Source organism: Suillus fuscotomentosus, assembly GCF_016647785.1.
Source record: "Suillus fuscotomentosus strain FC203 chromosome Unknown F5891scaffold_37, whole genome shotgun sequence".
NCBI classification, from domain to species: domain Eukaryota; kingdom Fungi; phylum Basidiomycota; class Agaricomycetes; order Boletales; family Suillaceae; genus Suillus; species Suillus fuscotomentosus.
The window spans coordinates 267474-281590 of NW_024539549.1; the positions used below are offsets into that span (position 1 = coordinate 267474).

A 14117-nucleotide genomic window follows, 5' to 3' on the forward strand; every position below is an offset into this window, starting at 1 on the left:
AGGTACTTGACTTCTTGAGTGTCGAAGGTACATTTCTCGGGTTTGAGGAAGAGAGACTCTTTGCAGAGTTTCTCCAACACTCGGCGGGTCCTCTGCCAGTGTTCGTCCAGGTTATCTGAAAAGATTAGGATGTCGTCCATATAGACGATTAACCATCCTTCGTTCAATTCTTCTGAAAACGTCTGGTTCATGTAAGCTTGGAAGGTAGCGGGTGAATTGCACAATCCAAAGAACATTACCTTGGGCTCAAAGAGCCCATATGAGGTGGAGAACGCGGCTTTCCACCTATCGTCAGGATGAATGAGGATATTGTTGTATCCTGAGCGTACATCGACCTTTGTGAACCATTGCACCTTGTTGAGTTTCGCAAGCAAGGGTGGTATCAAAGGGAGTGGGTACGCGTTCTTGATCGTCCATTCGTTGATGTATCAATAGTCCTGGCAGGGGCGGAGAGATCCGTCCTTCTTGCCGACAAAGAAGAATCCAGTGGCTTGAGGAGACTTCGAGGGTTGGATGAAATCTTTGGCGAGGTGTTCGTCCAAAAATGCTTTGACAGTGTCGGTTTCCTTTGGCGAGAGCAGGTAGGCTCGAGAAGACTTCGGAATGAAGCCTTCCTTTGTTTCGATCTTGTGGTCTACTCCCGGTCGTGAGGGAGGGAGTTTGTTCAGACCATCCTTTGCGAAGATGTCAGCAAAATCATGAAGATAGGAAGGTACCAGTTCTTCAAATGATTTCTTCTTCTTCTCCTGCGCGTCCTCCATAGCAAATTCTTGAGCTTTGTTGGAGGTCTTCGTGTAGTCCTGCTGAGAAGCGAGGATCCAGAGGTTCCGGAGAGGTTTTGCTCGTCTATGGAGAGCCTTCCGGATTTCTTTCTTCGAGGTCCCGTCCTTGGTGAGCGGGGTGTCGAAAGAGATGTTCTCGATGATCCGGACGGATGATCCGTCTGAAGCATATTCCACTAGAACTTCATTGTCAGCGAGGGGATAAGTGGAGATCTCCTCAACTTTATCCGTGAGATGGGTCTGTCCGACCCAGACATCGTCCATGGTGTTGAAGTCGGTGTCTTCAAAGGGCACGATGATTGGCGCCGTCTTCTTCTTGTTACGCTTCTTGCGTTTCTTGATTTCTTCGAGGCAATGTTGGGTGCCTTCGGGGAGTCGTTTGAGGGGTGAAAAATCCTCGTCGTCGAGTTCTTCTAGGACAGCCTTTTCTCCACGAAAGAGATATGGCTTGGCCTTGCTTTCTCGTCGAGAAGCGTTGAGTTCCCTCTCCACCTCCTTTGACCTATTGGTCACAGGCAGGGAGATCGTGTTGGCCTTCCAGTCGATATTGGGCATCATGGCACTAAGCCAAGGTTTTCCAAAAAGTAGATCATCATGCTTGGAAAGTTTCGTTACGTTGAACTTTCCATACATAAGTCTCCGATCGAGACGAATGAATAGCATGCAGTATTGGGTTACCTGTCCTGCCGAGGACGGGCTCCCGTCTACTGTGGTGATCCGGAAGGGTTTCTTGAGTAGGTGGGTCCGGATCCCATTTCGCTTGACAAAGTCATAGCTAATGAAGGTCCCACCTGCCCCTGAGTCGATGATGGCGGTCGACTGAACGGTTTTGGCACTGCAAGAAGAGAAAAGTGTCACCGGGACATGAAACTCATTGGATTTACCAACAGCTTTAGTATACAATGCGCAGATAGAGGGAATTGACCATTCGACAAGCCCTCTCTTTAAAAATCCTTTCTTTTGACAAGGTTGACTTCCATGTCTTCCTCGTCAGAAGACTCATCAAGCTGGCGGACGCCAGACTTGCTTGGCTTCTTGCCTTTGTCTTCTTCATTGTTCTTGTCTCCTCGGCGCACCTTCGGGTGGAACCGGGAGTCGTTTGCTCGATGGCCCTTCTCCTTGCATTTGAAGCAAAGGCCTTTATTGAAGCACTTCTGTTGTTCCTCAGGTGTGAGGGAATGATCGACGTCCATAGCATCAGGATCGCGTTGGCGGACCTGAGGCTTGGGGACGTGCTGGTGGCCGGAAGGGCGTACCGATCTGTTGTTTGACACAACTGCTCTTGATCGCTTGTAGTTGGCTTCCAACTGTGTCGCGGCAGTGTACCATTTGTCGATGGTGGTGGGGACGACCTCCTTCCCGTAGATGGCGGTTCGAAGTCCTGGTTTCAACCCTCGTTCGAAGAAGTGGATGAGGGCGACGTCCTGCTTGAGACTAGCAGTGGACGACAGGGTTTTGAACGTCGCGATGTAGGGCATCATGTCGCCGGTTTGACTCAAACCGTGAAGCTTGGTTAGAGCCTCGGTCATCCGGTCGATCGGGTGGAAGGATTCGATGAAAGCCTTCTTGAAGTCCTTCCAGGTACCGAAGTCGACGGTAGGTTTGTCGAAGGCTGTTCGGTAGAAGGTGTCGGCCCAGACGCGGGCGTCTCCATCATTCATATACTGGAGTGCAACAGCGACCTTGGTTTGGTCGGAGTTGTAGATCGTCGGGTTGATGAGGAAGTATGTCTCCACCGAGTACATCCAGCGCTCGGAATCATCGATGCTTCCATCATAGTTCTGTGGTACTCCAGCCTTTAGTTCAGGCCTGGATATGACCACTGTCGGTTGTTGGGTGGGGCCTCCGGACATTCTTGTTCCAGGGTTCGAGTTGAGGTTGCCATACGGTTGTTCGTCGGGAAACTCGTCGGAGGACGTGTGGTCTTCTTCCGATTCTTCTTCTTCGGAGTCTGGAGTGTTGGGATTGCGTTCCCAAGGGTACTTCGGGATCCAGGTAGTCGTGGTGTCTGTCGGTTAATGGGCCGTGCGGATGGCAGGGCGCAAAAAGGTAACTTGAATCTTTTGTTACGCACTCAAATAGATCTGTTATGCGGAGCCCTAAGAGGGGCGTTGTCCACTAACGTTTGTGACGTAACCGGAAGGGTCCGGTGTAGCGACTGAGACTGGCGACATTGAGTCGGCAGATATCAGAGACGCGCGTGTCACATGACTTCTAAGACGGATGTCTTCAAAGTCACTGACGTTCTCAAAGTAAGGACAGTCTTGTCCGAACGATGAGGTGGTCGATCGAGGTAGACTTAGGCGCGATGAGCACCTAAGAAAAGATACTAGAGACTGAAGCTGAGGGGGCTTCAGAGGGAAGTATGTTTGAGGGAAGATTGAGTAGATTCAAGTTAGGGAATCTAGTACAGAGTGACCGACTACTTGTACTAAGTGGAAAGGGTTAAGGGCAAGGCTACCGTACTGTAGGTAAGGGCAAAGGGGAAACAGAAAGGGTATAGGTACGCTGGTAGCAGAGCCTGATTAGTGATGTGAGGTCGAATGCGGAATGAGACCGAGAAACGTTGGAACGAGCCAATGGTAAATGATACAATGTGCAGCACGCATGAGTCAGAGGAAAGATAAGACAAGATAAGGAAAGCCACATTGGTGGCACGAGTCAGAACGAGTCATAGCCCGAAGGCACGTGCGCACGTTGGTGCGATAGGAGGGGGATGAGGGACAGGAACGGTCCTGAGGATCTGGTCAACGGATAGTCGGTAGAGAAGTACGAGCCGGAGGCATACGAGGGCGAGGACGAAGGGGAAAAATGATAGGGGGGCCATGTAGCCGATGTTACTTGTAACAGGCCCTCAAATGATGAAAGTTGGGCTTTGCAGGTCCACTGGATCCTGGAATGGACCTGGAGTGATGCAGATGTGACACCAGTGGGGACGGTGGTGTTGCATTTGATGAGGGCGGTCATGTCACCACTGGCAGTCTCAATACCAAGCGATAGAGGAATGACATCAAGAAGTAAGAGGTCCTGGGTCTTCTCAGAGGTGTTGCCGAAAAGAATGGCAGCCTGAATGGCAGCACCGTATGCAATGGCCTTGCCAGGGTTGATGCTCTTGTTGGGTTCCTTGTCGTTGAAGAAGTCAGACACAAGTTTGACAATATGGGGGATATACATGGAACTGCTGTAGAAACAACAATACAACGAGGAACAAAAGAGGCTCCTAGCTGTATCTATAAATGTTGTGAGGTCGCGCGTTGCCTAGTCTGCTATTCTTGAGACGACAAGTGTGTTCGATTCTAGGGGAAGCGAGTGCAGCAAGGATCTAGAAGTGTGTGCTGAAGCAAAGCACGAGAAAGCGCAGGTGCATGCAAGGTGCGGGAATACGCGCGCGTATGCAGAAATAATAGAGAAGTTAGACTCAAGTGCTAGTATGATGCAATATAAGAGAAGAGAGATGCAAAGTGTAGACAAATAGACTTCTACTATGTTCTGCTAAGTAAAATGGTGGGTGGTAACTAGTAAGTTAAAGGGAAAGTAAGTGAAAAGTAAGTGAAAAACCCCCTCTCGTAGTATGTACTGCTGGCACTTATATAGCGCACCTAAGCATGGTCATGCGGAGCCGAAGTGCTACTGAGTAGGTATGTAAAGATATATATAAGTAAGGGTCCATTATAAAAATAGAGGTGGAATGATATGCTAATAAAAGAAATGGAAATATACGCACTAGAGGGCTTGGTGGACAGTGGATGGATGCTTCTGGATGGCTGGGGCTATAGGGTGCTCAAGCATGGGAACGCGCGTGCGCGTATACATCATGAAGCACGGGAATGGTGCGCACATGGTGCGCATTGCGTGGGAAAGCTGCGCCTTGTATAGGGATAGCTGTGGGTAGCGCACAGAGTGACGCTACAAGTTTGTGCTATGCACTCCTTGGTGGAAACTGCCATGTCACGCCATGAGAGGCATGAGTCTCTACACCGCCAATAAGGACGATTTCATGAATGTTAGCCTTGTCAATCTTAGGAGTCCCAGAGGACCTTCTCGACAGGCTCGAGCATGCTGCGGAACAGGTCCATGCACAGCTCCTCGAAAAGGGCATGACTGAGGGGAGCAGTCAATCTCGATGGCAGTCTGGGTTGCTGATGAAAGGGTACGCTTGGCATGCTTGCAAGTGGTCTGTAGACAACGGAGAGCATGAGGGTTGGAAGAGAGATCTATTATGTTGTCAGCAGCCAAATTGATGAATAAAAAAATTACTTACCCTTCTTGTGCAAGGTGGTTGCTGAACGTTGCAATGATATCATTGGATTCCGAGTCTGTTTAAGTGACAACAGGGTGCAAGAAAATCAATACCTTGTCAATGAAATTTAAACATTGTGTGATAGCGTTTCAATGAATCTAAAGCGGGAGAGCAGGTTGAAGTGAGATTGCGATCAAATTGAAGTGAGGAGCATCTGATGTTAATTTGGTTGTCATGAAAAGTCAATGATGGAGCAAAGGTTTTCAAGCAACATTGGAATAGTGGGAGAGAAAAGGAGAAATGTTTAACTGAATTTGGGTACTATTTAAATTGGAGGCCGTGTCGGTATTTCAAAAATTTAAATGTGCCTGATCCCCTAGTACAATGTAAAATAGTGCTAAGAAGCAATAGAATGAGCCTAAGAGAAACATAATAAGTGCAGGAATGGAACACCGATTCGAAGGACGACAGGATAACATTGATGCAGAAACTATTTGCGAGACTGAGTTGTGTGAGAAACTGCAGCTTGCGGAGCTGCTTTCTTTCTGGACCCTCTAGTTTTTGTCCACCCTCGTGCGCTGACACTATCTCCAACATTCTGTGTGCTTTCCTCGACAACTTGTGCACCAACATCAGCAACCGGTGCATCACATATTACAATATCAGATGATGCTTCAGGTTGGGAATGATTGAAGTCGGGCCTTGCATCAATGGCACTTGGACTTTGGGTGGCAGAAACAATGGAAGGTGGATTATCAACCAAAAGAGCAGCAGATATTTGAGCTGAAGCATCAGATTCATGGTCCGATTCGCTGCTGTCCATATCCAGCGCCGCAAGTGCACGATTGATGGCACTCGCATGATCTTGTTTGGCTGATGGGTCAACAGAAGGTCCTTTCGCAGCCTCGAAGACATAATTGTTGATGTTGGCGACGATCAAGGTGACATGCCTGGTGGTCCATTTCGAAACAAGAACCTTCTTGTAGTTGTAAAACAAGGTCTTGTAATTGATGTTTGACTTCTTCCCGAGGCCTGAGCTCAAGAACTCAGTGTCTGGCAAGAGTAGAAATATTGCCTGTCGCAACAATACATGACAAATGACTGAGTCTCGAGGTGTAAATGACTGAAATGCTGACTTACAATAACTGCCGCCCATGCTATCGCTCCTGGCGTGATTTGATGAACACTCCATTTGAGAGCATTAGTATGCGTGCTGCCACCACTTGACCTGTGTTGGAGTGAGGTAACACCACGCAACGAAGCTTTGAGAACCTAAGTAATCATATTACATTCAGTAAGATAAAGCATCAACACAATAGTGATAAGACTTACCTGGGCTAGTAGCTCCCAGTTCCTGAACACTGTCTTCAGCGACGTATCTTCCTTCAACCTTGGAAACAAGATTGGCGGGAAAGTCTTGTATGTCTGGTTTGCAGCAGACGAAACACCAAGTAACTGTTGGATTTCGGGAATGGTGGCTCTCTCGAAGCTGGTGCTGGTGAAATACTTTGAGGGAAGGTTGAAAATATCACCAGCAACGCCACAAAGTTTCTTGATTTCATTGGCGCGAGCATCAGGAATACATTTCAGTACCTAATATTGCTGCATTAGTGATTCAACATGGTAACTCTAATAACAAGCTACATACCATATTGCTGAAATACGAGCTTTCCATTATCTTGTGCAACGATTCGTGAAAATGATGATAAAGCTCGTGTAAGAATGCAGAGTCCTGCATTGCCGCAGTCTTGTATCGGTCGGGGCTATCGAATGGAGTGGGAGCTTCCAGGAGTTTCTTGTTGAGAAGGTCGCTACTAGGAAACATCTCCATCATCATGCCATACTTACGGGCATAGATGGTGATAGTATCCTCATGAACGCTAAGTTCATGCTGTGTGTCCACATGCCGTTTTCGTTTTGGCTTCTCAGCATGCAAAGTCTTATTCTCCTCCTTGATGCTCTTGTTCTCGTCTTGAAGATGCTGCATTTGAACCTGCAGTGTTTTAAGCACCTGAAACAAATCAAGTTAGAAAGTAGCGCTAACAGACAGATCATATCTTACCTCTAGAAGCTCCCCTTTAGAAGCGCTGGGGGCTAGAATAGAGATATGAGTAGGATTGCCGCCCTGGCCATCAGAGTCACTGTCTGTGTCTGAGTGTGAGTGTGACTGCATGATGTGCGACATGTTTGCCAAACAGAAGGCTTTGGAGAAGAGTTTTGTTGAATGAGGGGGCGAGAATACACAATTAGTATCACTGCAACACTTTAAATGATACTGCGCTATCACCTCGTGTTTGCTCGACGTAATACTGCTTGCAGCAACTTTACATGTTCATAGATGTAACCGAAACCTTGTTATTATATCAAGACATATTGGTCAGTGATCCATCAGTTGTAAGCGTTGAAGTACCCACCATGAGTAATAAAACATGCGCGAATGTACACATATCAAGCACCGCCATCACAATGAAGGTATGGTCCCATTGGAATGATCCACCCTCCTTGAAATTTTGCTGGTCTCCTTGTTTAGGGATGAACACATGACATAATGTGAACACAAGTTCTTGTGAGCTAAATGAAGGTGAGGCATTATGTGACAATGACAGGCTGTGATTCAGGACTCACCCATCCATACACATGACATGGTGTGAACGCAAGTTCTTGCAAGCTAAACGAAGGTGAGGCATTATGTGACAATGACAGGCTGTGACGATCCAGAACTCACCCATCTGTGTTGTGCTTGTATATATTGTCCCTAATCGACAATGAATCATGTAGGACGGTACCAGACCTATCCGCATCATCCCTAGTATCACATAAATCAAATAGTTAGTAGCCAAGCAGCATAGATATCATAACGACGCCTAGTAGCTATGTATCAATACAAATCAGACATGTCAAAGAGATGCTACTCACCAGTCAAATGCGCACCACATGCCCTGCCTGCAGATGCATTTCCTTCACATGAAGGAACATATCTGTGTCAACTGTATCGACAACAAAGTAATCGAGGTTTTCGTCATGCACTAGAAGTGCCCCACGGATGATAGACCTGGTGGAGAAAAACTCTGCCTGTGCCCGCAGTTTTGCTCGAACTCTAAGAAGGTTAAGATGCTTGTCTTTTTGAAGTTGTACACCTATGGGAGCGTCATACGGGTGGATGAGAGCAAGTGGAAATACATTGTCTCCAACTGGGCACTCGAAAAGCAAGAGCAGGTGTCCAAAGATGACCTTTTGGTTGGTCTGGATGAACACGCAATCGAAACGTGGTGCATTAAAGAACTTTGGATTGCACCGAAGGTAATCGGTATATTGTTGCCAGTCCACCATTGACTCATAGTTGACATGCAACAGTCGACATGTCGTGATCTGTCTCGTGTGATTAGCGCGGTAAGGGCTACTACTAAATTGAACAAACTTACTGTGTGAGTTGATAAGAGATGGATTCTCTTCCCATCTGGTAGGGGTATGTTGCTTGCAGGTAGAAATACATTTAAAAATGAGTTCAGCTTAACATGGAAGTTGGAAAACGCGATGTCATCCTTGTGGGAATTCTCAATGAGACCAAAGGTCTGTGGAGCTTCCCTCGACCCGAATTTCACATGCATAGACCCATCCAAAGGGTCAAAAACATGTCTTATGGGGTTCGTCAATACCTTGGAGTCAGGATCATCTTCGTCGGCATCTTTGTCGATGTTGTTTGCTTGGTGTTGTGATATTACATATTCATCCAAGTTAAAGATTTGACAACGGATATCATCCGCAATGAGTAGCCAGTGGTCTATATGAAGAATCTGTAATTATGATGTCCCATGAGTAGATAAATGCGAAAGTTGCCTTGTATTACTCACCTGTTCTGTGACGTTCTTGAAGTTTGTCCAGCGCTGGTACCAATCCTTCAATGGCCCATGCATTTGCTCATTTGGCTTCGTATTATAGTTCCTTGTGACCCCTTTGGCCTCTATATCATCAAATAGATGCATGATCATGTGGAGTTTTGACAAATTCCAATCTTCATCATCCTCCTCTGTTGCTGTGATATATTGCTACAATACTGTCAATTCATTTGCTAAAGTAGAGAGTTCTAAGACATACTTTCATGAATGCCGCTAGGGCTTGAACGGCACTTCTGCCCTCGCTGATGGTATTTGTTGTGTGAACCTCGAAGGCAGCGTACATGTCGACCTCGAGGTAAAGGCGTACACAGCGAACTAGAAGGTACCCAAGTGGAGAGGCTTCCTCTGTTAGGATGTTGTGCATAGCATATATTATCATCTGTAGTGAAATAATGTGTTAGCGAGATAGTTGCGCAAAATAATAACTATGAACCTTTGATATATCTTCATGGATGGAGCTGTCTGCAAACATAATACTCATTACTTGGTTCAGATGCTTCAAATTTCGCCATTGGGGAAATGCTGCAAAACTGATGACATAGTAGAAGAGGATGACATGTTAGATATTGGCATAATTGAGGGAAAGAGACGCACTTCTTATCAACTTGGGCTACTTTGCCCTTCCAAGGCTTGCCAAGTGCTTTTGCAGCTTGACCCAGTAATGACGAGACCAAAGACCACCATGGTTGTAGTGACACCGGTCATGCGATAGCGCTCGATGTACATCTGAATATTGGATGGCCCAGAATGAATTCTAAAAATAAGTTAATCTAAGAGCGTCGCAAATAGTAGACACAAAACTCACAGTAACATTACGAAGTCCATGTTGTTTGAGAAGCTCTTCTTGTTCTTCATGGGTGTCCATTTCCTGTGCAGCCAGTACAATATCCCGCAATGTGTCGGCAATTCGGCGGGTATATTGTTTTGACGTATCCCAAAGCTCGTCTCGAGGAATGAGACAGATAGGACATGGCCAAAGGCTCATGACCCCTCGAGTAAGTGACATAACGCACCTGTAAATTATCGTTAGGAAAAACATGATGTAGAATGATAGTACTTGCTGTTCCTCATAATCAGCTGACAAAATAAGTAGACAAAGGAAGAACCACCGATCAATGCCATCTAGGCAGGGGTACCATTGTTCTGTCCTTGATTTCGATGCCAACGAAGAGGTGATTTTCGCGAATGACTCATGCCAGACTGCATTTTTGAAGTTGACCCAGCTTGACTTTCCAGAATGCTCTTTATCTTCCATCACCTAATACAATACAACCCCACCATCAGCACCGACAATGAGACAAACATTGGGACATACAATTGGCAGCCATCCTACAATGTAACCACTACCTACACCTCATCCGTTCCGAATATCAGTAGGTAGATTTGCTAAGCTTGCGACAACTGGGGTATCCTTTCGCAGTACCGAATGACGATAATCTTGTTTTATCGGTGTATAGGATGAAAGCTAGTGGCTTTGCATCTTGTGGTAGTTGCGACTACAAATGCACAATGTTTCACATACATACAACAAGGATTGAAACTACAGGATACATACTTGCACATTCCAAAAGTCTTCCACAGTGAAAGGTTCATCTACAAAGCAGACGAAGGTTTGCCCATCAAACTTCGATAAGTGTTGTGCGTCGAACTGGAAGTGAGGGAAGAGGTTAGGGTCCCGAAGTAGGTCAGTAGCGAGATCCCAAAGATCTCTGTAGTATACATTGAATTCCTGCATCTTGCTGTCGTAGGGGACTGAGATCACATCTTTCATGAACTGCGCTTCGAGAAAGGTCAAATTCGGAGTCCATACAGCAAAAAATGAATGGAATCACCTTTGTGATCCGATGGGACGCTGCTTCCCACTTGCCGTGAATGTCTTTATGGTTCTTCAGCATAAAACTATCCTTTCTGAGAGAACATTGATGGCAAATGTTGATGAGACAGTCCATTTGTTTGTTGTTCAATCCGACCTCAAGAGCAAGCTCGGCTACTTCAAATTCAAGTCGAGATTGAAATGGGCACCAAGGGTGGTTATTGGGAGTGGTGTAAGCTGAAGATGTTGCAGGACAATGATGAAAATTGTTGAAGGGATAGATTTGCGCCTTGATGTCATCGAGTGAATAGGTGGGTGGTGCTGAAGCGTCCATAGGTTCAGGCTCAAAATGGTCTGAAAAATCAATAGCATTATTGATCATAGTTACAGTAATAGTGATCCAGAAATTGATTATCAATGAGATATGTACTAATAGACTCACCAGTCAAGCTGAAGTCCACATCAAAGTCATGTGCGATATCATGCTGGTAATCTCTCGCCTCGACTAGGGACAGATGAGTAAAAAAGACAAACATTGAAATGATAGAAAACATACTTGGTGTGTGAGCTAGGTTGAGCCGTCCATTGTCCATCAAGCACAGATTCGTTCAGTGCTGGAATACTAATCATTAGCTTTGAAATTGGGCATACAATCAAACACACCTTTTTCCTGCCAAATTGCATCTACAATGGCCTGATCACGGTGCCGCTTGTCTGCATTTGTCTCACAAGCTTTCCGATGAGTAGTCCAACCTCGCGGCTTGATGTCCTGACCGCATAAGTTGCAGAACCTTGTGTGGTTGGGGGCCATTCTTGATGATAGAACCAACACAGGATTATATACAGAGACCTGAAGGATGGAGAAACTGGAAAAAGATCACTGCTGGTGCTGATGGAATGATAATGGGAAGGGCACATCCATGATGTAATTTGAAACTCAGTCATAAGTATTATCTTACCATTTCAACGCGTAATCAGCATTGCCTTGTCATTTCAGGCAACATTTCAATGACATCTAAATAGGGACTCATTGCAACCGTTGGAGTGGGCTCTGCTATATGCGTGGGCTGGACTCTACAACGAAGTGATGCCTTCTACTGCTGCCGGAACTCTACCTAATGCCCTGCCTGCACTCCAAACACCGCCAAACAACCTCTATGACCTAACCCCTCCCTAGGGGTCCCCCGCTCCATGTGCCCCCCTTAAAAACGGCGACGACCGTGTCACACCTTTCTATGTCGTTTATATCTTCGTTTTCATTTTTATCTTCATCTTCGTTCTCGCTCTCTTCTTCGTCTATCTGCTGCTCTTCATTCTGAATTTCATCGACTTGGACGTTTTCTTCTTCTTGCACTAATTGTGCTTCTTTTTCTTTCTGCTCTTCCCACAACTTCGTGCCCTCCCTCGGTGTAAACGCTCTCAACCATCTTGCGTGGAACTCGCTTGATAGCGGTTCTCCTTGTATGGTCTCCAAACGGTACGAATTGCGTATCCTTTCAGTAATCCGATGAGGATGTGACCATTTCGGCAATAGTTTTCGTTTTGCTTCGAGTGTGTTGTGCGCACTGCTATAATAAAATTGAACGAGTTGTCCTTTCATAAAGATCACTTCCCTTGGTGAGCGTGATAGTACACATTTGTCGAATGCCGCTTTCCTCTTGATAGCGTGCTGTACCGTAGCTTCGTATCTGTCTAGGCATTGCTGTGCCACGTACGCCATGTGTATGTTGGCATCTGATATTTGTAGTGCTGACGCGCTGTTAGCTATGTCTGTCCTTGGAGTATTGATCACCTGTCCCAGCAAAAGTTCTTTTGGCGAGAACTTCAGAGCCGGTGTAGAAACAACAATACAGAGAGGAACAAATAATGCTCCTAGCTGTATCTATAATAGTTGAAGGTCGTGCGTTGCCTAGCCTGCGTTACTTGAGGAGACAAGTGCGTTTGACCCTAAAGGGGAAGCGAGTGCAGCCAAGATCTAGAGGTACGCGCTTCAGCGAAGCGCGAGAAAGCGCAGGTGCGCGCAAGGCGCGGGAACACGCGCGCGTATTAGCGCGAAGCGCGGGAAAGCGCGCGCGCGTATGCGGAAAATGATAAAGACTAGACTCAAGTGATAATATAATGCAAGAAAAGAGAAGGGAGATGCGAAGTATAGACAAATAGACTTCTACTATATTCTGCTAAGTAGTAAGTAAGTGATAACTAGTAATTGGGAGGTAAAAGTAAGGTAAGTAATAGTATGTACTGCTGGCGCTTATATAGTGCGCCTAAGCGCGGTCATGCAGAGCCGAAGTGCTACCGAGTAGGTATGTAAGGATATATATGGGTGAGAGTCCATGATAAAAATAAAGGTGGAACACTATGCTAATAAAGGAAATGGAAATATACGCACTAGGGAGCTTGGTGGACAGTGGATGGATGCATCTGGATGGCTGGCGCTATAGGGCACGCAAGCGCGGGAACGCGCGCGCGCATATACATCGCGAAGCACGGGAATGGTGTGCGCATGGCGCGCGTTGCGCGGGAAAGCTGCGCCTCATATAGGAATTGCTGTGGACAGTACACAGAGTGGTGCTGCAAGTTGGTGCTGTATACTCCCTTAGTGGAAACTGCCATATCATGCCATGAGAGGCATGAGTCTCTACACCGGCAAGATTCTATAATTCAAGGCCGCGACTGCTTCCTCTAGGTGCTTTGGCCAACTATTTGGCAAGGTGTCCCACGATATTGCTTCGTATTCATCTTCGCCCAGGTTTGGGGCGCATAGACGCTTGAGTACGTGCAATAGGATTTTGTTTGTGCCTTCTACAAGTCCATTGACCCATGGTGAGTAAGCTGCTACGACGTGTGTTTTACATGACCACTTAGCACAATATTCTCGAACTTCCGTGTTATTAAAGTGCTTCCCTCCGTCGCTCATGAATGTTTCCGATGACGTAAAGTTCTGGAAGATTTGCAATATGCTGTCTATCATTGTGCGTGCTGTACCGGAGGATTTATATTTGAAGACCCATACATGCTGCGAGAACATGTCCAAGTAGACGCCTAAAGTGTTGTATCCTTGGGCTTTGGGAAGTGTTAGGTAGTCGCCAACGAGGAGCTCGAAAGGATGTCTGTGCATTATAGGTTCTAATAGTGAGTGCAAATGTTGTGATCCGAAGTTTTTACACTTAGCGCAATTTGTTATAGCTTTCATGATCAATGCGTCGAGTTTGGGGCTGCATATTTGGTCCATGAGTGCTATTTTGATGGTGTCTCTCCCCCAATGTCCCATCTGTTCATGTTGCGTTGTTGCCATTTGCTCAGCTTCTTCCTGGGTAACACACTCTGTCCTGCTTCAAGCTCTAACTGTCATTCCTCCGGGCAACCTCCATAGTTTCCCGTTTTCA

At 46.3% G+C, this 14117-nt stretch overlaps 2 protein-coding genes across 2 annotated transcripts; both read right to left on the bottom strand.

Annotated features, from left to right (window-relative positions):
* Nucleotides 1-4801: 4801 nt before the first annotated feature.
* On the bottom strand, nt 4802-7207 carry F5891DRAFT_1190505 (uncharacterized protein; the record flags this gene model as incomplete). Its single annotated transcript, XM_041367311.1, has 6 exons — nt 4802-4996; nt 5606-6097; nt 6163-6294; nt 6355-6615; nt 6671-7033; nt 7085-7207. The coding sequence occupies 6 exons, from the start codon at nt 7205-7207 to the stop codon at nt 4802-4804; spliced, it is 1566 nt and encodes a 521-aa protein (XP_041224294.1).
* Nucleotides 7208-7941: 734 nt separating this feature from the next.
* Nucleotides 7942-11065, bottom strand: F5891DRAFT_1129341 (uncharacterized protein; the record flags this gene model as incomplete). Its single annotated transcript, XM_041364383.1, has 11 exons — nt 7942-8391; nt 8445-8816; nt 8874-9068; nt 9118-9297; nt 9352-9448; nt 9533-9672; nt 9724-10176; nt 10210-10247; nt 10321-10414; nt 10525-10692; nt 10751-11065. The coding sequence occupies 11 exons, from the start codon at nt 11063-11065 to the stop codon at nt 7942-7944; spliced, it is 2502 nt and encodes an 833-aa protein (XP_041224295.1).
* Between the last annotated feature and the right edge of the window lie 3052 nt (nt 11066-14117).